Here is a 20345-nt window from a genome sequence, read left to right as displayed (position 1 = left end):
GTCTCCCTCCCACCCTCCCTATCCCACCCTTCTAGGTGGTCACAAAACACCGAGCTGATCTCCCTGTGCTATGTGGCTGCTTCTCACTAGCTATCTATCTTACATTTGGTAGTGTATATATGTCCATGCCACTCTCTCACTTCCTCCCAGCTTACCCTTCCCCCCATCCCGTGTCCTCAAGTCAATTCTCTACATCTGTGTCTTTATTCCTGTCCTGTCCCTAGGTTCTTCATAACCTTTTTTAGATTCCATATATATGTGTTAGCATACGGTATTTGTTTTTCTCTTTCTGACTTACTTCACTCTGTATGACAGACTCTAGGTCCATCCATCTCACTACAAATAACTCAATTTCATTTCTTTTTATGGCTGAGTAATATTCCATTGTGTATAATACCAATATTTTTATCCGGCAGTACAAGTAACTGTTAAAATTAACTTTCACTTGGTAATCAGTTACAAACTTAAAACTGAATGACAGAAATCTTTCCAGGAAAGGATATAAAAGGACTCTGAGTAACAAGGACATGGAAGGTAAATTTCACATCACCTTCTGATCCTACAGCAGTGATCTTCTCAGACGGTGAGGGAGCTGAATGCTGCAGGGGGCACCCCAAAGCGAAGTCACCACATTTTCAACAACTGCTCCAACAGGGCTGGAAAGCCCTTCCAGCAGGCAGATTATGCCATCTCATGCCATATAAAAATCACTTTAATTTCCATGCCCAATTATTTTCTTCTGCATACATGCAGCATTTTTCCTAAATTCCCCATTTGTTTCCCATTCTGTTTGCCCCTAACATGACTAAATATTAATCCTTTCCCACTGTAAAACCATAGAAGATTCACAGCCTCTAAGTTCTCTTGGCCTCTCTGGTTGTGAGATATTGGCTGAGGACACACATTTTCAATTCAAAGCTTAAAGGATCTCACCCAGTATATTCTTCTACTACCCAAAGTGCTTATCTGAGGAAAAACAGCCAGACTGGCCAGTCACAGTGATGCATGCAAGGGCCACAGAGAGCTTTAACCAAGTTCTGTAGCCATTTGCAAAAAAAACCTCAGTTTCACAGGTTTGGATTATTCTATTCTTACTGGGATTCAGAGAAAACTCCTTCAGAGAAAATTCCTTAGGGAAAGGGAAAGAAGAAACGAAGGGAGAGAGGGAGAGAGGGAGGAAGGAAGGAAAGAAGGAAACTAAAATGAAGTAAAGAAGGATCCAATTTGTTCTTAGAACTTCTTATTCACTGAGTCAATAGCATTTTCTTCAGCACAGCTTCTTCCAGCCTTTCAAGGTAGCCTGTTGTTTTGACTGGCTGGAGTTGCAACATTGGCCTAAACAATACCGCTTGGCCTCATCTGCACTAGTCTTTCATGTTGTTGGACAGCTGAGAAAATACTGTATTTCCAGAATACTATCATCATAACTGCCACCTATCCTTTTTGTAACAATATGGAATGACTTGTTTACACCTTTCCACATTAACTCTAGGAGCTGTCAGTAAAATTCATACTCATTACACCTCGTGACTTACAAGGCTAGAAATCTACCTACGCATTTGTAAAGCAGCAAGGTTTGGGACAATGGCAGGCAAGTTGGTTCCCGGCAATGAGTGAATTCCTCATCCTGTATTTCTGGGAGTCCCCAGGCTTTTTCAAGGCCTCAGTATAGCTACTTCCTATGCGAGTGTTCAAGGAGGTCTCAAATACCACCGCCATTTCCCACTCGTATCTTCACAAAGGCCGATGAGCTAAGTAGAGTCTGAGTGGCTTCCCCTCTCTCCCACCACCCAACACACCTGCATCAAAACTGCTGATGTCTGGGAGGGGGCATCTGGGGGACGGGTTAGGCAGAGAGTTGTGCATATTCCCACTGGGATTAAAAAATGTCTTTTCTAAGAATAAACTCACTATTTCCAAACTTGAAGCCCTGAGGCCATATGAAATAATACAACAGGAAATTTCTAACAAGTTATCTCCATCTATTCTTTTATGTGTTGGAGGTTCTTCCAAAATGTGATTATGCATGGTCCATAAGGGCCCTGAATTAAAAGCCAGAGCTGGGCATGGCGATGTAATGTGGACACTTGTAGTAGTCCCATCTGGCTCCAGCACACAACCCTTTGTGTCTCTTAGGACCATCCTGTCTTTTGGAGGGTGCATTCTACCCAGGTCCCATTCCTGACACACATATACACACACGCGCGCGCGCCTATGTTTTGTTTTGGTTTGGTTTTTTAATTGGGGTATAGTTGCTTTACAATGTTGTGTTAGTTTCTGCTGTACAACGAAGTGAATCAGCTACATGTATACATATATCCCCTCCCTCTTGGACCTCCCTCCCACCCCCCCATCCCACCCATATAGGTCATCACAGAGCACCGAGCTGAGCTCCCTGTGCTGTACAGCAGGTTCCCACTAGCATCTGTTTCACACATGGCAGCGCACATACGTCAATCCCAATCTCCCAATTCGCCCCACCCCACCCCCGCCCGGTGTCCACACATCCGTTCTCTATGTCTGCATGCTCTTCTTTAAATTTACCCCATCAAGTTCCATACAATTCTTTTAGTGGACATTTGTCCTTGTCTTCACTTTGTTAATTGCTCCTACAGACAAACTTTTAAAGAGTTGTTAATAGAAGGAAGATGAACCCTCCTTTTTATGGCAGGCACTGTGCTAAGAGCTTTACATGTGTTATTTAATTCTCCTCCAAAATATAAGGACTGGGCATTACTATTCCTTTCTAGAGAAGGGGAACCTGAGGCTCACAGAAGCTACGTAGTACATGTAGCTGAGAACTCACCATGTGCAGGCAGTATGCTGAGTGCTTTAGATGAAATACCCAGGACACACTTAACAAATACTTGTTGAATGAATGAATGGACTCTGCTAAACCTCACAAGAACTCTCTAGGTGAGTATTATCATCGTACCCATTTCACAGGAAAGGAAACAGACCCAGAATTTAATGAGACTGCCCAGTATCAACTGGGAGTAATGGCAATTGGAAATGGGATTTGAATCCAGCCCTTTCTGGCCCCAAAGCCAGGATTCTTTCCACTCCACCCTTTTATTAGCAGCCTTTTATTAGCAGGTAACTATTCCTCCCAGCACAGTCAGAATTCACATCTGAGACAGCAGTTAAGAAATCACAAAGCATGAAACTGGGAGAATAAAAAAGAACATCATGAAACATTACCTAATTGTTTAGCAATGTTGTCATGCATTGTCCAAAATTGGCCTGGAACAGGAGTACGGCCAAGGAGAGCAATATAAACAGATCTTGCACTGGGATGAGCAATCTCATTTCTAGCCTTTCTGATTCATATGAGAAGTGGGGATGTTCAAAGTGAACTCCAGGACGGCCATGGACCAGGCACACATACTCAGGGAGAGAAAGAGCCATTGAAGGGTCAGGGCCAAAAGAACATTTACACAAGAACTCCAGCAGGGAATTAAAATGTACCGTATGTTTTTGCCTTTCAAAGCATGATTCCCTTTCCTGTTTTTGTTATTCTGAAATTAAAAACATTTGGTTGGTGTGCCAGGCAGCAAAGGCCGCAGACACCCCTGGTCACCAACACCCCTCAGGCCATGCCAGGGAAGACAATCAAAACAGCTCTGACTTCAGAAAATCACTGCTGGGCTCTGTGCTCAATACCAAATTAATGTATCACCATTACACATGACGGCTCACTGGGATCCTCTCAAAGTTAAAAAAAAAAAAAAAACAACAACCCCACAGGAACCAGAAATGATTACTTTAAAATTATGATGTGTGTGCTCATGGCTTTGCCCGATGCCCCTGGCAAATGCTTGTACATGACGCTGCCCAGGGGACCGTTGGCTCTGTCACTGCATTATCACACAGAAGGTGCCATGAATGAATAATACCAACGCCAAAGGTATCCCTCTCCCCAAATAGTGAAAACGTAAAACCCACTCCAGTTGATTCAATGCAGGTACTGAAAGAGGAATTGGCCACGGTTTTTATAAAAGAAAATGCACAAAAATTTGAGCCCACGAAAGAGATGCTAAAGAGGTGATTATCTTCTTAAAAATGAGGAGGGGCAATTCTTCTTTAACTTTCAATATAATTTGCTCCAATGTTCTGTCAAAGAGTTATCTCCCTAAAGACTTGAAAAAGATTTATTTTACCAAATTTCAACATTCATCTTTTCAGGAAACTAGCTACTGTTTGCCTGTCATGCCACCCAGCTAAACTTCTTAAGTATATTTCCTTCATGAAATATAATGCTTAGGGAACAGGCTGGGGGACGCTTTTCCAGCATCCTCTCACTAACCTCTCCATGGCTATAATGCTTTTATCAGTGTTTCACCCTTAGAAGCAAGCAAAAAAGACATGCCAATACCAAGTATTTATCTCAAAAAGAAAAATGGGCTGGAGTCAGCTGATTTCCCACAGCTTCCTTCAGTACCCAACCCCAAAGTGAGAGCTGAAATTTAGGACCATGACACTGAGGCCCCTACAGGGCTCTCAGCCATGAAAGGCTTGTGTTCATTATTTTATACTTACTAAGTCTGGGAAGCACACTAATACATTCCAGGAATTTCACAAATGAGGCAAGTGGGGTCCAGAGAGGTTAAGGAGCTTGCCCAAGGTCAGAGTTTGTAAATGGCAGAGTCTGAACTTAAATCTGGGTCTGTACTGACCCCAAAGACCATGTTTTTAACTACCACCCCGCCCGCCCTTGTCAGGAGAAGCCAAGGAGCAGCCTCTTTTATAAAGTGAAAAATAACAGAGAGAAACTTCACAAAAATACAAACACAGCTTAAATTACCACCATTCATCAAAACAAAGAAACGCTTAACTAACTTACGATAACTTTCAGGTTTCCCTTAATATCAAAAGATTTGATCACCCAGTTGACAGACTTTTTGCACTTCAAGATCAGGATGAGATCTTTGACCACCTCAGGATCCTTTCGAGAAGGTCTTATGTCAATTATGATATCCACCTGGAAAGCACTGTGAATGGAAAACAAAGGCAGAGTTAGGACCCAAATGCCAGAAAGTTGCAACTATCTTCCCCTCTTCCAAGTCTTCATGTTTCCAGCGTCTGGCCAGTTGATTAAAAAGCTGGAGTTGATCCCAGGAAAATGACATGTGCAAAACAGATTGTTAGTGCACACATAACAAAATGGTTTTACATAACAATAGAAAAATATGCCTGTGGACAATTAGCCACTAAACTTTTTCTCTTTGTTGAAAAAAAAAAAAAAGGTGGTTACTTAATGCAGCCACTTTTTTTTTTAACATCTTCATTGAAGTATAATTGCTTTACAGTGGTGTGTTAGTTTCTGCTGTATAACAAAGTGAATCAGCTATACGTATACATAGATCCCCATATCCCCTCCCTCTTGTGTCTCCCTCCCACCCTCCCTATCCCACCCCTCCAGGTGGACGCAAAGCAGAGCTGATCTCTCTGTGATCTCCCTGTATGATGCGGCAGCCACTGTTTGAAATGGACGTGAACAAACCCGGAGAGTTTACTTCTGAAGCAGAACTGCTGCTTTTTCAGCCTCCAGCACCTTTGATGTGTAACATTCTAAACTGCTATATGCTCAAAATCCTTCAGAGCAGTAGTGGGCGGCAGTTTGGTGAGTGGGATGACAGGGTGGATGGAAGAGGGAGGCAGTAAAGCAGTGAGGAAGCTTCAGAATAAAATAAGAGGCAGAAGGCTAGAGAATTTCTTGACTTATATAAGGTGTGCTTAAGCCATTAACATTTGTCACAAAATCATATCTGCATTTACTTTCCCAAACTTCTGGATATACAGTTATTAAAATAAAAAAACAGATGGTCAACCAAGTGATTACTGGAAAATTAATGAATAGAATCCAAACTTCTAAGAATCCAGTATAAAAGAGAATTTTTACCAAACAATAACATCTCTGTCATTCTGGATTTAGGGGAAAGTCTTTATTTCCATCTTGGTTTTACACACTTGTAAACCGTAAAATGAATGATATACAGTACTCAAATGAAGCCTCAGGCTTATATCTAAGCACACATGCCAGATCGCTTCTATTCCCATTCCCTTTTAATTTTCCACAAATTCTTTACATGGAACAGAATTCCATTTCCAACCCTACCAAAACCGATTGGTAGTTTAATCACTTTTGAAATCAAAGTTTCATTAGAATTTTAACTGTGAAATCCTTCTATAATATAAATTTACATTTTAACTCACTAGTCCCCATGAAATGCAGGTGAAAGTGGGAGAAAGGCCTACACTCTCCCTTTTCTTTCTTTCTTTCTTAAATTCCACAATCATTCTTGATAGAGTTAAATTTCCAGTCCTGGGGCAGGACGGTGGGGGTGAGAGAGAGAGAGGTAAGTGGTATCTAATGGCTCTTTGGTGTCACCATGAAGGGCCACTCCTCTGATACACACACACACACACACATTCACACACAGATTTAAACAGTTATGAGTGCTAAAGTGCTCTGAGGACACTATAAACAGGAATCTGTTAAAAAACATAATATTAAAAAAAACCACATAATATTGTCAAAATAATAATTATGTCAACAAGGCACATTTTGTAATTTTCTTAACAGGGATAACCTCAGTCAAAGGAGATAATAATGGAGTAAGAGTGACTATTCTATAACTAGTACAGTCCACCCTCTGTATCTGCAGGTTCCACATCTGAAGATTCAACCAACCACGGATGGAAAATATTGGGGAAAAAAAAAATTCCAGGAAGTTCCAGAAAGTAAAACTTGAATTTGCCACATGCAGGCAACTATTTACATTGTATTTACAACTATTTACATATTGTATTAGGTATGATAAGTAATCTAGAGACGATTTAAAGTATACAAGAGAATGTGCGTAGGTTATATGCAAATACTATGCCATTTTATACAAAGGACTTGAGCATCTATGGGTTTTGGTATCCGAGGGAGATCTGAAACCAACCTCCCACAGACACCAATGGACGACTATACCAAGAAGTTCAAATTAGGCTTCAGAACTCATCTGGGATATATGGGATCTAGAGACAGATGCAGAAAATAAAATATGACACTGGTACCTTTACTCCCTTCTTCAAAGCTTCTGTGAATCTCACCCAAAGCATCAGTGGCTTCCTCCCCCTCACACGAGGGAGGGCTAAGCCTCTCCCTGTCTCAAGTCATATCAGATCTTTGTTTTCATCTCTTAGTTCAGAAAACACACACAACACACACACACTCACACTCACCTGTAGGGGTTAGAGTTGGGGGTGATTAGCTCAATGATGTGTACTTCCTTATCTCGGGGCTGGCTGGATATCACACACCCTTCTGCAGCTTTGGGCTGAAGGTACCCGGCAAGGTAATTGAGGGAGAGAAAATTCTTCCCTATGTTGCACGTGGGAGGGAACACTTGATCTGAAAGTAAAAAAACACATTGAACTACATGGTAACCAGACTCAAAGGAGAGAAGATAACAGTGACACTGGGCAAGTGCAGGACACAGGAAATACAAGCTTGTGTCCTGAAATGCTTCCTCTATGGTCACCAGTGGCCTCCTACTGATCAACTTTAGTGGCCTCTTTTGGTCTAAATTCTCTCCTTTCCTGTTCTCTTTGATTCTGCTTTGTCCTCACCCATTTCCTCTGACCTACCTTTCAGCCTCTCACTAGTTCCTCGTCTGCTCATCCTTTAAACACCAGTGGTCCTCAATCTTTGGTGCATATCAGAATCCACCTGTTTGGACCCCACCCCAGAGAGTCTGATTCAGAAGATCTAGGTGGGACCTAGGACGCTTTCTTTTTGAAAAGCTCCATAGTTAATCCTGATATAAACCAAGACTAAGAATCTCAGTTCCTTCCTCAACTCTCTTTTTATTTCGTTTTCTTCCTAGATGATCTCAATCACTCCCACGGCTTCAATTTATACCTAGATCATGACTCCTGAGCTGCAGACCTGCATTGTCATCTGCCTACCAAGCACCTTCCACCCAAAAATCCAATAGATATTTTAGTCAGCATACTCAACACTGAATCCAATGACCTATCCTATCCCCAAACATGCTCCTCTTTGGATATTTGCTACTTCAATTAATAGAAGAACCAGCAACCTAACTAATTCTCTGGCGCACGGTGTAGAATTAATCATTCCTTCATATTTATCCCTCAAAGCAATACTCTAAAAGCTGAAGGTAACAGTTTGAGGGAAACAGTGAGGGCAGACCTCTACTCTTTCCCATAATCCTGACACAGACAGCGAATGTTTACATGGCACTTTACAGTTTATAAGGTGCTTTCATAAACATTATCTGATTGTGCTGAGGGCTGTTCATCACCTCCACCAGGGAAAGTGATGCAATTACTAACAGTCTGAAGATACTCCCCCAACGGCACATGATGCTTACACAGCACCATGGCTGATGGGATTTCCATTTAGTGGTTTAAATGTTTAAACAGGACTTGAAACTGCTGGCAGTGTGACAGCTGGGACCAATGTCAAGGAAGTTCTAGGTGTAGCAAGCTTTATTCAGAAGGGGTAATTAATCAGAGCCCTGGCACTCTAATGAAACAGACTTCTGCCTTTTTCATTTAATGGACAGCACGCCAGGGTTCAGATTCATATGCAAGTCTCACTTAGGAGTGAGGAATCAGCCCGGGAGTTCCCAAGATTGGGTTGACAGTGCCCTCCCCTGCCTGCCCAACTGTGCAACCTCCCCTCTACTGAAGCTCACAACATACATTGTGGCATCCTGGCTCCGTGCACCATGGCACCCCCAGTGCCACCCCTAGAACAGAGGGGACCAGAGGAGTTCACGAGGCCCCTGCTTGGAGGCTCGCTTCAAGAAAGCGTTGGCTCTGTATTCTGTATTCTTCCCTAAAGACCCCCTCAGAGAGAAGAGGCCAGGGCTCTGCCGACTCGGGCCGCCGGAGCAGCCTCCCCTCCACATCTGCTGAGGGTTTTGCCAGATGAGCAGATGAGGAACGCACACCCTGCAGCTGCAGCCCTGCGGATGCCTCCCCCAGATCACAGGACAGAAGATGATATTGGGGTGGCAAGGCTGAAACTTAATCAAGAATCAGAGGGTGGAGGTATGGGCCCGGGACAGGTCAGTCTGGAACTCAAGAGACTAGGACCCTCCTGGGACTCTGGCCCGTATACCCAGTTCATAGGTGTGCCTGGGGTGCATCTGGCACATAATAGAGTAGGCACATGGCATAGGTTTCCTGAATTAACAATGGTGTGAGATTTGAGACAAATAACAAAACACTCACCCACATTGTGACCCTCTAAAACCACCAGGAAAGGTTTAATTGTTTAAAAGTTGATGTTGTTAAGGGCTTAAGTCCCAGTTGCCATTGTCACTAAGGTGAATAAGCTGATCACTTTTTGTTGTGCGTGCATGCATGTGTGTGGTTTTTTTTTCCCCCCAAATGACCTTCCGCATGCCTGGCATCAAAACTTACACCAACTGCCAAGCAGAAAGGAAACCACAAAGGGGAATCCCCGGGTAGAAACCTGGCAAGTTTGGGGGAGGGGGGAAGTCACATGCTTATTTGTATTTTAGGAAAGGATTGACAAACCACTTTGAGAGCTAGAATAATATACTCTAAGAACCTGGGAGGTAATGTAAACACCTCATGCTGCCGTTATAGAAACTGAGGCTCCGGTGGTAGGTAAATCAGAGTGTTGCTTGAAGCCTCACTTCAGGTGAGGTAGGTAATGAGACCAGCTAGGATAAGAACCGAAAGCCCTCAGTTCTTCCACTCTAAGCATATAGGTTAGAGCAGTAGTTCTCAAACGTTAGCAAGCAACAGAATCACCTAGAGTGCTTGCTAAAACACAGATGGCTGGACCCCAGGGTTTTCAATTCACTTGGTCTGGGGTGGGTCCAAGAACCAGCATTTCTATAAGTTCCCAGGTGATAAGGATGCTGCTGGGGTGGGGACCACACTTTGAGAATCACTGGGGAAAGAACAAGAGGAGGCTCATGGCCTAGGATTCCCGCCTCAGTTGGGTAGAGACAGGTCAGGTTCTGGGAAACCAGTGGATGAGGTTTGTTCAGCAGAGTCCAATCCATGGTGATAGACAACATCGCCTGTGGTCCACCAACCTAACCAAGGACCCTCACTCTCCCAGCTGCTCCTCTCCATGGTATGGGCCAGCGACTTATACCCAACTGGTGGCTGGAGTCAAGTTTCAGGGGCTCCAAAGGTGTCACCAAGGAGTTAAACAGTTTTTACTGGGTGGGACACCAGGTCCTTAAAGTTCTTCCCTGATCCAGTGTGCAGCCTTGGGGAAGTCATGGAACCCCTCACTCCTGTACACAGAAGCACATGCACCAGAAAGAGAAAGGAGCCCAACATTCTACGTGTTACCATAACACATATTCTTATTCTAACAAATTCCAGGGGGGTAATCAATATTCAATCAATATGCACCAGAATTCTGCTTCAGAAATAGAGACTGTTGGTCAGGGCTTAGAACCTTTATTAAAAGAGACTTTTTGTTTTGTCCCAATAGGACTTGACCTCTATGCTTAGCTGCCTGAATACCATGAGAGTTTAGTAACAAACTTCAACTTTTTGAACCCAGTTCTCGTCTAAAACTCTTCCTCCCTCTACTCAACTAAACAAGTCTGCCCATCCAGGTAACCTACTTTCACGTTTAGGTTACGCTTATTTGGCTAAGACTTAAAATGCAGCATCAGGAAATAAGCATTAGACTCAAAGGTCAGGAAACCTGAGTTTGAGTTCTAGTTTTGTCACTTGCTAATAATGTGGATATGAGCAAGTTAGGTTAACCCTCTACAAACCCCTCTGCAAAATGGTGGAAATAACAGTTCTCTCCTAGGATTACTGGCAGGGTTAAGTGGGGTGCATGTGAAGGCACCTGATATGGCCTCTGCACAGAGCACACACTCAACTTCAGTGTCCACCTCTTCCTGCATCGATATTAAACATCTCAGATCCAAAAAAGGGCTGGGAACTAGCATTCAACAATTCACTTGTGCTGCCATGCTGCCTGTGGAAGAGGTGACAATTGCTGTAGGTTTCAAAAGAAAGCAGATGGACCCTGAGGACCTGAAATGCCATTTTCACACAATCACCTGACTGTAACAAGGACCCATTCACAAGAGTTGTTATTTCCAGTAACTTATTCGGGAGCTCCTCAACTAAAAATAATGATTAAAAAGTTATTTAAGAAATAATATGCTTTCAAAGCTGAGTCACCAGATATTTATATCCCTCTGCAAGGCAAGGAAATTAAAATGGGCAATTTCTTATCAAGGCTAAACAGTTCCTTTCTCCAATAATTTGTCCTTGTAACAGGCATTAGTATTAAAAAATATTTTCAAACACTTTTCCTCTGCTATTGTCCAAAACTTAACTGATGTCTCGAGGCCATAAAGCTGACATTGGCTTCAAATGTCTACAGAATTATAAGTGGGAGGAAGCTCTAACTGTTGACCCATCCTGCTAACTCTTCGTGCATTCCATCAGGTATTCCCTCCTTTCCCACACCTCAGCTTCTCGGCCTCCACTCACTTCTTCTGACTTCTGTGCATGGGTGTCTTCTAAATTTTGCACAACCACCTTCTCCTCTCTCAGCCAGGCTACTCCCCACTTCTCCCCCATTACCGGGTCTGTTTCCTCAGAAGGAAAAAGGGAAGGAGGGGATGTGGTGGTGAGTAGGCCCCAGTGATCCCTCAGGTCCCTGCCAGCTCCAACAATCTGTAATTCTATAATTCCCTGCCCTAACCACCTGGTCTCAGAAAAGAAAAAAACTGACTGTCATAAATCAGTCAGTAATGGATGCCGCCTAAAATTTACCTTCCCCCACTTTAATATAAATGTTTCTTGCTATCTTGAGTTCAGTGAATGAAGTAACTGCTCCATATTCCTTTCGGGCCCAATTTAACAGATGCTCATTTCCATGCGGGAAGCTTCTTTCCTCTGTTTCTGCTGACAAGGAGAAGTTTCCTGATGAAAAATGGACCACAGAACCCTCAGACACCTAGAAGAAATAGAATTGCATATTTAATGTGGTGCAGTCACCCAGAGCTGAATCATAATTAGTGAAAGAACTAATCAGACAATTAATGGGTATTTGTCAATCCAACCTCTTCCCTTTGTTAGAGAGGCACATCATCTTTTTTCAGCAGCTGATTCAAGAAACAATCACAAGCCTACCTTCTTCCAGGTAAAGACAAAACTACACACAAGGCAGGATGTCCTTTTGAATTTTTAAAGAACTTTGTGATGAGAGAGTGCATTGTGAGGAATCATGAGACTTATCACTATTTTCCAGATACCTAAATTGAAGGCCAACCTTTCAAGGAATGAGTTTCAAGTTAAATAGGAAGCCTTGGTGAGTGTTTTCATAGGCTTGTAATGGGCTTCTGGATCAGCTCAAGTGATCCCAAAGGCCTGCTAGCACCCGAACTTGACGTCCGAGTCTTCCACAGTTGCAGCCTCTGCCATCAGAGTCACCACCACAGCAAGAGTCCCTTTGGTCTCCTGAGCACTGAGATAAAAAATGGGCAGAGCTGGCCTGTCTTCTACCACTTTGTATACTACTTCCTCATAGTGAGATGAATGTGTATTACAGTTTATTTTGTAAGACCCCCAAATTCCCATAGATAATGAAGTCAAGAGGCTGTTAGACTGATCCTCATAAAACTTTTGGGATGATTGATGCAAGTCCCACATTTTTTGCTGGATGTATTTAGACCAATGCTGACCTAGCATATCATGGTATATATAATTAACACACACAAAGGGGGAAAATTATCATCTTGTTGCTGTACTATAATTAAATTTAGCTGCTGGTGAAAATATGCATGTCATCTTTATTGGCTAGCATTTATAACTGATTTTATCAGTGTCAGGGTGGAACCTCAAAATGTGAGCAAAAAGGCTCAAAAATTCCCAAGCCACAGAACTCTAAATGTTTTGTATTAAATTTCACATTAACAACAGAACTACCATACGATCCAGCAATTCCACTTCTGAGTATTTATCTGAAGAAAATGAAAACACTAACTTGAAAAGATATATGCACCCTGCAGCATTATTTACAACAGCCAAGATATGGAAACAACCTAAGTGCCCATGGATGAATGAATAAAGATGTGGTATATATACACAATGGAATATTTTCTGCCATAAAAAAGAATGAAATCTTGCCATTTGCAACAACATGGATGGACCTCAAGAGCATTATGCTAAGTGAAGTAAGTCAGACAAAGCCAAATGCCATATGATCTCATTTATACGTGGAGTCTAAAATCAAAACAAAAAACCAAATTCACAGATACTGCGAAGAGATTGGTGGTTGCCAGAGGTGGGAGGTAGGGGGTGAGTGAAATGGGCAAAGGGGTCAAAAGGTACAAACTTCAACTTATAAACTAAATAAGTCATGGGGATGTAATGTACAGCTTAGTGACTATAGTTAGTAACACGGTATCGCATATTTGAAAGTTGCTAAAGACAATAGATCTTAAAAGTTCTCACCACAAGAAAAACAATTCTGTACATATGGTGACAGATGTTAACTAGACTTACTGTGGTGATCGTTTTACAATATATACAAATATTGAAGACTATGTTGAACACCTGAAACTAATATCATGCTCTATGTCAATTATACCTCAATAAAAAATGTTTTCACATTAACTATCATTAACAAAAAGCAAGCAGTTTCTGAAGTGGCTATAGCCAGACTAACAGCAGGTTGAGGGCAGGGATTCTGCTTAGGGCTCTACCCTCGCCAGCAATGTTTTCAGCCTCCACACACGTACAAAACAGTACTTACCCTAACTATTATGCTAGGCATTAATATTTTCTCTCCAACTATATATACATATACTTTTTAAATGCTAGCAAAGAAGCACTTCACCAAATTGATTCCATCGCCTACTCATGCTGTAGTTGCCCTCTTGGCTGAAACCTAGAAGCATCTGAAGAGTTTCTAAAAATCCTGAGGCCCAGGCCATATCCCGGATTAGAACTTGGGGGTGGGACCCAGGCATCAGGATTTTTTAAAGCTCCCTGGGGGGCTTCCCTGGTGGCGCAGTGGTTGAGAGTCCGCCTGCCGATGCAGGGGACGCGGGTTCGTGCCCCGGTCCGGGAGGATCCCACATGCCGCGGAGCGGCTGGGCCTGTGAGCCATGGCCGCTGAGCCTGTGCATCCGGAGACTGTGCTCTGCAACGGGAGAGGCCACAGCAGTGAGAGGCCCGCGTACTGCAAAAAAAAAGCGCTCCCTGGGTGATTCCAATGTTCAGCCACAGTTGAGAAGCCTAGCCTTAATGGGTACTGCGTGATCCACAGTTTGAAAAGCCCAACGTGCATCTCACAGTTTCCTCTACACCAGTGGTTCTTAACCAGGGGTGATTCTGCCCCCCAGGAAACATTTGGCAATGCCTGGAAACATTTTTGATTGTCACAACTGGGAGGGAGGAGCTACTGGCATCTAGTGCATAGAGGCCAGGGATGCTGCTAAACATCCTACAGTGCACAGGGCCGCCCCCATAACAAAGAATTATCTGAAATGTCCATAGCGCCATGACTGAGAAATCCTGGTTTACGCTTCGGACTGACCGAATGTTACTGCCACTCGAACATCTACTGGATCCCCAAATTGGATCCCCAAATTGACAGCTCTTTCTATCCTAGAAATTGGGCTGTTTAGTACTTAATAAAGAATAATAGAACCTTTCTGGTTTGTATTGGCTTGGGAAACCCGGAACTAATCATTAATAAGCTGAGCGTAAACTATGACCACTGACAACAGTCACCATTTACTATACACTTACTATGTATCAGGCACCATGAAGTGCTACCAAGTGTAGTAATGACACTTGCTACATGTCCCAATGCCAGTTATAAGCAAAACCAGTGGGGACCATTTAGCTTTGACCTTGTGTTTTTTTGGGGTTTTTTTTGCGGTACGCAGGCCTCTCACTGTTGTGGCCTCTCCCGTTGCAGAGCACAGGCTCCGGACGCACAGGCTCAGCGGCCGTGGCTCATGGGCACAGCCGCTCCGCGGCATGTGGGATCTTCCCGGACCGGGGCACGAACCCGTGTCCCCTGCATCGGCAGGCGGACTCTCAACCACTGCGCCACCAGGGAAGCCCTGACCTTGTTTTGACATCACCTGCATAAGAAAAAGCTCCTGAACCAACTACCTGCCAACGGTAACCATGCCAACCTATGCATAAATCCTCTGAAGCTTAGCTACTCATCAACAGTGAACTTCAAACAATGTTTATCTGATTTTCTGACTTAAGCACTGTAGTAAAATCTTCTTTTCACTGAAAAGCACTTGTGCTAAAAAGTCGTTTTTATTAAGCCTGTCACTGAAAAAACCCACAACAGTCCAAAGGCCTTTGTCCCACTGCCAGCACAGTTCTGAATGTTTAGGCAAGCATCCCTGGATGTTCTGCTCTTTTTTTCTCATTCATGTTACAGCCATCAAATAAAACACTTGGGCTATAAATACGTTATGCAGAGAGTACATTTCTTCAGAGTGGAAGGTGGGATAGATCACCCTGGTGCATTCCAGAGGCAAGAATGTGAACAGTGTAAATAAGAGTAGAAATGGGGAGCAACTCGGGAACGTATCCTGAAGTAATTAAAAGGGACGCCACCGTGTAGCTGACTCCTCGAAAGGGGAAGCTCCCTCCATGCGCCATGCACTTCGCGTGTCCGTCTCCCCCAGGGCCAGCAGCGGCACAGATCATACACTCAGGGCTGAGGAATTTGGAAAAGGAGTCAACGGCCACTCCTCAGGCACATTCCAGTGAGAAGAAAGCAAAGCTGCCAGGGGCAGGGAAGCGTCCCTGACTGTGGGTCAGTGGAAATTTTCTGCCGCGACAAGGGGTTAGTCGGTGCCCCTTCTGACCACCAGTTCTCTCACTCTGACCCCAACCCCCAACGAGTTTTACAAGGTGTTGTTATTTCCACCTGATCCTTAGGATGACCTGTGAGGTAGGCTAGTCTGATTTCCACGGTAGAGAGGAGGAAACATCCGAGAAGCTAAAGGCCTACCCAAGGTCAGAGAAGCAGCACCCAAGGCAGACCAGCACGGGACACTTCAGACTCCCGCTTACAGCTGGCCACTGCCTGAACCCTTCCAGAAAGAAGACCTGGGTAGCTCCCAAGGCAGAAGAGTTCTCTTCCTACTTTCTACCTGTAAGATTTGCCCTCCGTCCACTTGTTTGAGGTAGGCCTTCCAGACCAAAGAATCCCTTCCTCTTTCTTCCATGAGATAAGCCTTCAAATGTTTGAAGTCATCACTCAACCCCAGTCACGACTTCACTTCTTCAGGGCAACAGTCCCAACTCCCCCCATCTCCTCCCCAGACACCAATGTTGTCAGAGTTTCATCAGCATAGTCTCTGGTATGTGATGCCCAGAACAAAACCTAGGGTTTGGGTTTGGTCTGAAGAGAGTACTGTGAAGGTTAGTTTTAGGTGTCAATGTGACTGGGCTACAGGGTACCAGATACTTGGTCAAACATTATTGTGAGTATTTCTGTGAGGGTGTTTTTGGATGAGATTAACATTTAGATCCGTAGACTAACTAAAACAGATTGCCCTTCCTAATGGGTATGGGCCTCACCCAATCAGTCAAAGGCCTAAATAGAACAAAAAGCTGACCCTTCCCCTGAGTAAGAGAGAATTCTCCTGCTGACGGCCTTTGAACTGGGCATCAGCTCTTCCTGGTTCTATAGCCTGCTGCCCTTTGGACTCAAACTGGGACATGGGCTCTGCAGAATTTGAACTTGCTAGCCTCCATAATCATGTGAGCCAATTCTTTACAATAAATATCTTTCTATATCTATGTGAACACTGCATGAGGCCCAAGATCACGTCAGCTTTTATATCAGCTGAACCCTACTATTATCTCATAACCATTAATTTATGCTTTAACCATACATCCAACAAATATTTATTGAGTGTCAGGCACCTTTCTAGGTGCTGGGGATATACTGGAGAGGGCAACAGACAAAATTTCCTGTTTTGTGAAGCTTACAGTCTAGTAAGGAAGTCAGAGGAACAAAATATATGTTAATAAGTGTGAAGGAATGATATAAATTGAGAGAAGAGGAGGGGGCACTATAAAGTGTTGTGATGGGACAAGTCTAACTGAGAAAGTCACTGAGCAGGTGAAGACCTGAAAGAGATGAAAGAGCCGGGCACGTGGACCTCAGGGAAAGAGTTCTCGGGTGGAGGCAGCGGTGAGGGTACAGGTCTGGTGTGGGGAAGGGACAGCAAGGAGGCCGGTGTGGCTGGAGCACAGGGGTGAGGGGCAGATGAGTAGGAGGAGAGGTCAGAGATCACAGAGGAGACCAGGAGGTCCAATAGGACCTTACAGACTGTTGCTAAGGACTGTGGTGTTTAGTCTAGGTGAGATGGGCCTAACAGATGTTTTAACAGGATCACTCTGGCTAATAGGGCCAGGCTAGACTGAAGGGAGACAAGGAGCAGGAGACCAGTAGTAGACTTCTGGAATAATCCAGGGGAGAAACAACAGCAGTTCACACCAGGGAGGTGGAGGTGGAGGTGGGCATGACGATACCTAAAGCCCCAGGTCTTTATTTTATCAGCTTGAGACTCCTTCCCTTACATCCTTCCCTCACACCTTCCCTTACATCCTTCCCTTATACCTTCCCTTACATCTTCCCTTACATCCTTCCCTTACACCTTCCCTTACATCCTTCCCTTACACCTTCCCTTACACCTTCCCTTACATCCTTCCCTTACACCTTCCCTTACACCTTCCCTTACACCTTCCCTTACACCTTCCCTTATATCCTTCCCTTACACCTTCCCTTACACCTTCCCTTACACCTTCCCTTACACCTTCCCTTACATCCTTCCCTTACATCCTTCCCTTACACCTTCCCTTACACCTTCCCTTACATCCTTCCCTTACATCCTTCCCTTACATCCTTCCCTTACACCTTCCCTTACATCCTTCCCTTACACCTTCCCTTACACCTTCCCTTACACCTTCCCTTACATCCTTCCCTTACACCTTCCCTTACACCTTCCCTTACACCTTCCCTTACACCTTCCCTTACATCCTTCCCTTACACCTTCCCTTACATCCTTCCCTTACACCTTCCCTTACACCTTCCCTTACATCCTTCCCTTACACCTTCCCTTACACCTTCCCTTACACCTTCCCTTACACCTTCCCTTACATCCTTCCCTTACATCCTTCCCTTACACCTTCCCTTACATCCTTCCCTTACACCTTCCCTTACACCTTCCCTTACACCTTCCCTCACACCTTCCCTTACATCCTTCCCTTATACCTTCCCTTACATCTTCCGTTACATCCTTCCCTTACACCTTCCCTTACATCCTTCCCTTACACCTTCCCTTACACCTTCCCTTACATCCTTCCCTTACACCTTCCCTTACATCCTTCCCTTACACCTTCCCTTACACCTTCCCTTACACCTTCCCTTACACCTTCCCTTATATCCTTCCCTTACACCTTCCCTTACACCTTCCCTTTCACCTTCCCTTACATCCTTCCCTTACATCCTTCCCTTACACCTTCCCTTACATCCTTCCCTTACACCTTCCCTTACACCTTCCCTTACACCTTCCCTTACACCTTCCCTTACACCTTCCCTTACATCCTTCCCTTACACCTTCCCTTACAACTTCCCTTACACCTTCCCTTACATCCTTCCCTTACACCTTCCCTTATATCCTTCCCTTACACCTTCCCTTACACCTTCCCTTACATCCTTCCCTTTCACCTTCCCTTTCACCTTCCCTTACATCCTTCCCTTACACCTTCCCTTACACCTTCCCTTACATCCTTCTCTTACATCCTTCCCTTACATCCTTCCCTTACATCCTTCTCTTACACCTTCCCTTACACCTTCCCTTACATCCTTCCCTTACACCTTCCCTTACACCTTCCCTTACACCTTCCCTTACACCTTCCCTTAAACCTTCCCTTACTCCTTCCCTTACACCTTCCCTTACATCCTTCCCTTACACCTTCCCTTATATCCTTCCCTTACACCTTCCCTTACACCGTCCCTTACATCCTTCCCTTACACCTTCCCTTACATCCTTCCCTTACACCTTCCCTTACACCTTCCCTAACATCCTTCCCTTACATCCTTCCTTTACACCTTCCCTTACATCCTTCCCTTACACCTTCCCCTACACCTTCCCTTACATCCTTCCCTTACACCTTCCCTTACACCTTCCCTTACACCTTCCCTTACACCTTCCCTTACATCCTTCCCTTACACCTTCCCTTACACCTTCCCTTACACCTTCCCTTACATCCTTCCCTTACATCCTTCCCTTACACCTTCCCTTACATCCTTCCCTTACACCTTCCCTTACATCCTTCCCTTACATCCTTCCCTTACACCTTCCCTTACACCTTCCCTTACATCCTTCCCTTACATCCTTCCCTTACACCTTCCCTTACACCTTCCCTTACATCCTTCCCTTACACCTTACCTTACATCCTTCCCTTACACCTTCCCTTACACCTTCCCTTACACCTTCCCTTACATCCTTCCCTTACACCTTCCCTTACACCTTCCCTTACATCCTTCCCTTACACCTTCCCTTACACCTTCCCTTACACCTTCCCTTACATCCTTCCCTTACACCTTCCCTTACATCCTTCCCTTACACCTTCCCTTGCATCCTTCCCTTACATCCTTCCCTTACACCTTCCCTTGCATCCTTCCCTACACCTTCCCTTACATCCTTCCCTTACACTTTCCCTTACATCCTTCCCTTACATCCTTCCCTTACACCAGCACTTCTGTAATATAAATCAAACTCTTTAGACCCGTATTTCAACTCTGTAGAGACCACATAAAAATCCTCATTCTGTTAGCTGTCAAAAATCTCTAAATTTTGTGTGTGCGCCATCTACACATTCATCTAAATCCCTGAGAAGCTGAACCAGACAAGGCTGAGGTCTGTGACTTACAGGCACGCTCCCACGCTGACCCAAGCACATTAAACAGCACTTGCCCTGGTTGTTCGCCAACTACAAAGTAACCCAACGGAATTATCCTCATCTTGTCTGTAAGGACGTCATGCTAGAACCTGTTAAGAGCCCTCTGGAAATAAAGACATGACACGTCAGTATCACCACTCCTATACCAGTCAGCACTCCAGTCCCTGCCTTATCTTCCTGGTGTGGTGTCTGTTCTTACTGGAGTCTGGCTTGGGTTAAAGTTTGTCGAAGAACAGAGATATAAAGAGAATAACAGAAAACAAGAAATAGAAGGAAAAATAGTATTTTTCTAATAGGAGAAGTGGTTACAATCACTATTGCAAGGATAATAACTACATGACTGA

At 44.2% G+C, this 20345-nt stretch overlaps 1 protein-coding gene and 1 long non-coding RNA gene across 17 annotated transcripts in view; both read right to left on the bottom strand.

The window, feature by feature from the left end:
- The window catches only part of TGFBR3 (transforming growth factor beta receptor 3), a 205649-nt gene that overhangs the window by 39939 nt on the left and 145365 nt on the right, over positions 1 to 20345 (bottom strand). For all 14 annotated transcript variants that reach the window (XR_007478987.1, XR_007478989.1, XR_007478988.1 and 11 more), the window contains 3 exons: positions 11815 to 11998; positions 7234 to 7402; positions 4844 to 4991 (listed from right to left, as the gene is read on the bottom strand). Coding sequence is in view for 11 of the 14 variants with exons in the window: in XM_049714200.1 (XP_049570157.1) it covers positions 4844 to 4991; positions 7234 to 7402; positions 11815 to 11998 (501 nt within the window). In the remaining 3 variants the exon portion in view is untranslated. The remainder of the gene's footprint in view (positions 1 to 4843; positions 4992 to 7233; positions 7403 to 11814; positions 11999 to 20345) is intronic.
- On the bottom strand, positions 14201 to 19468 carry LOC125965326 (uncharacterized). 3 transcript variants are annotated; one of them, XR_007479078.1, is made up of 3 exons: positions 19408 to 19468; positions 17961 to 18246; positions 14201 to 17600 (listed from the first exon to the last, which is right to left on the bottom strand). It is a non-coding gene; the product is annotated as an uncharacterized LOC125965326 (long non-coding RNA). The 3 variants fall into 3 exon arrangements; XR_007479077.1 differs by having other exon boundaries at positions 19295 to 19457; XR_007479076.1 differs by lacking the exon at positions 14201 to 17600 and having other exon boundaries at positions 17811 to 17987; positions 18061 to 18246; positions 19295 to 19457.

The sequence above is a fragment of the Orcinus orca genome, chromosome 1, assembly GCF_937001465.1.
Source record: "Orcinus orca chromosome 1, mOrcOrc1.1, whole genome shotgun sequence".
NCBI classification, from domain to species: domain Eukaryota; kingdom Metazoa; phylum Chordata; class Mammalia; order Artiodactyla; family Delphinidae; genus Orcinus; species Orcinus orca.
Note: the sequence above shows the minus strand (reverse complement) of the source record. Positions and strands in the feature narration are given on the sequence as shown.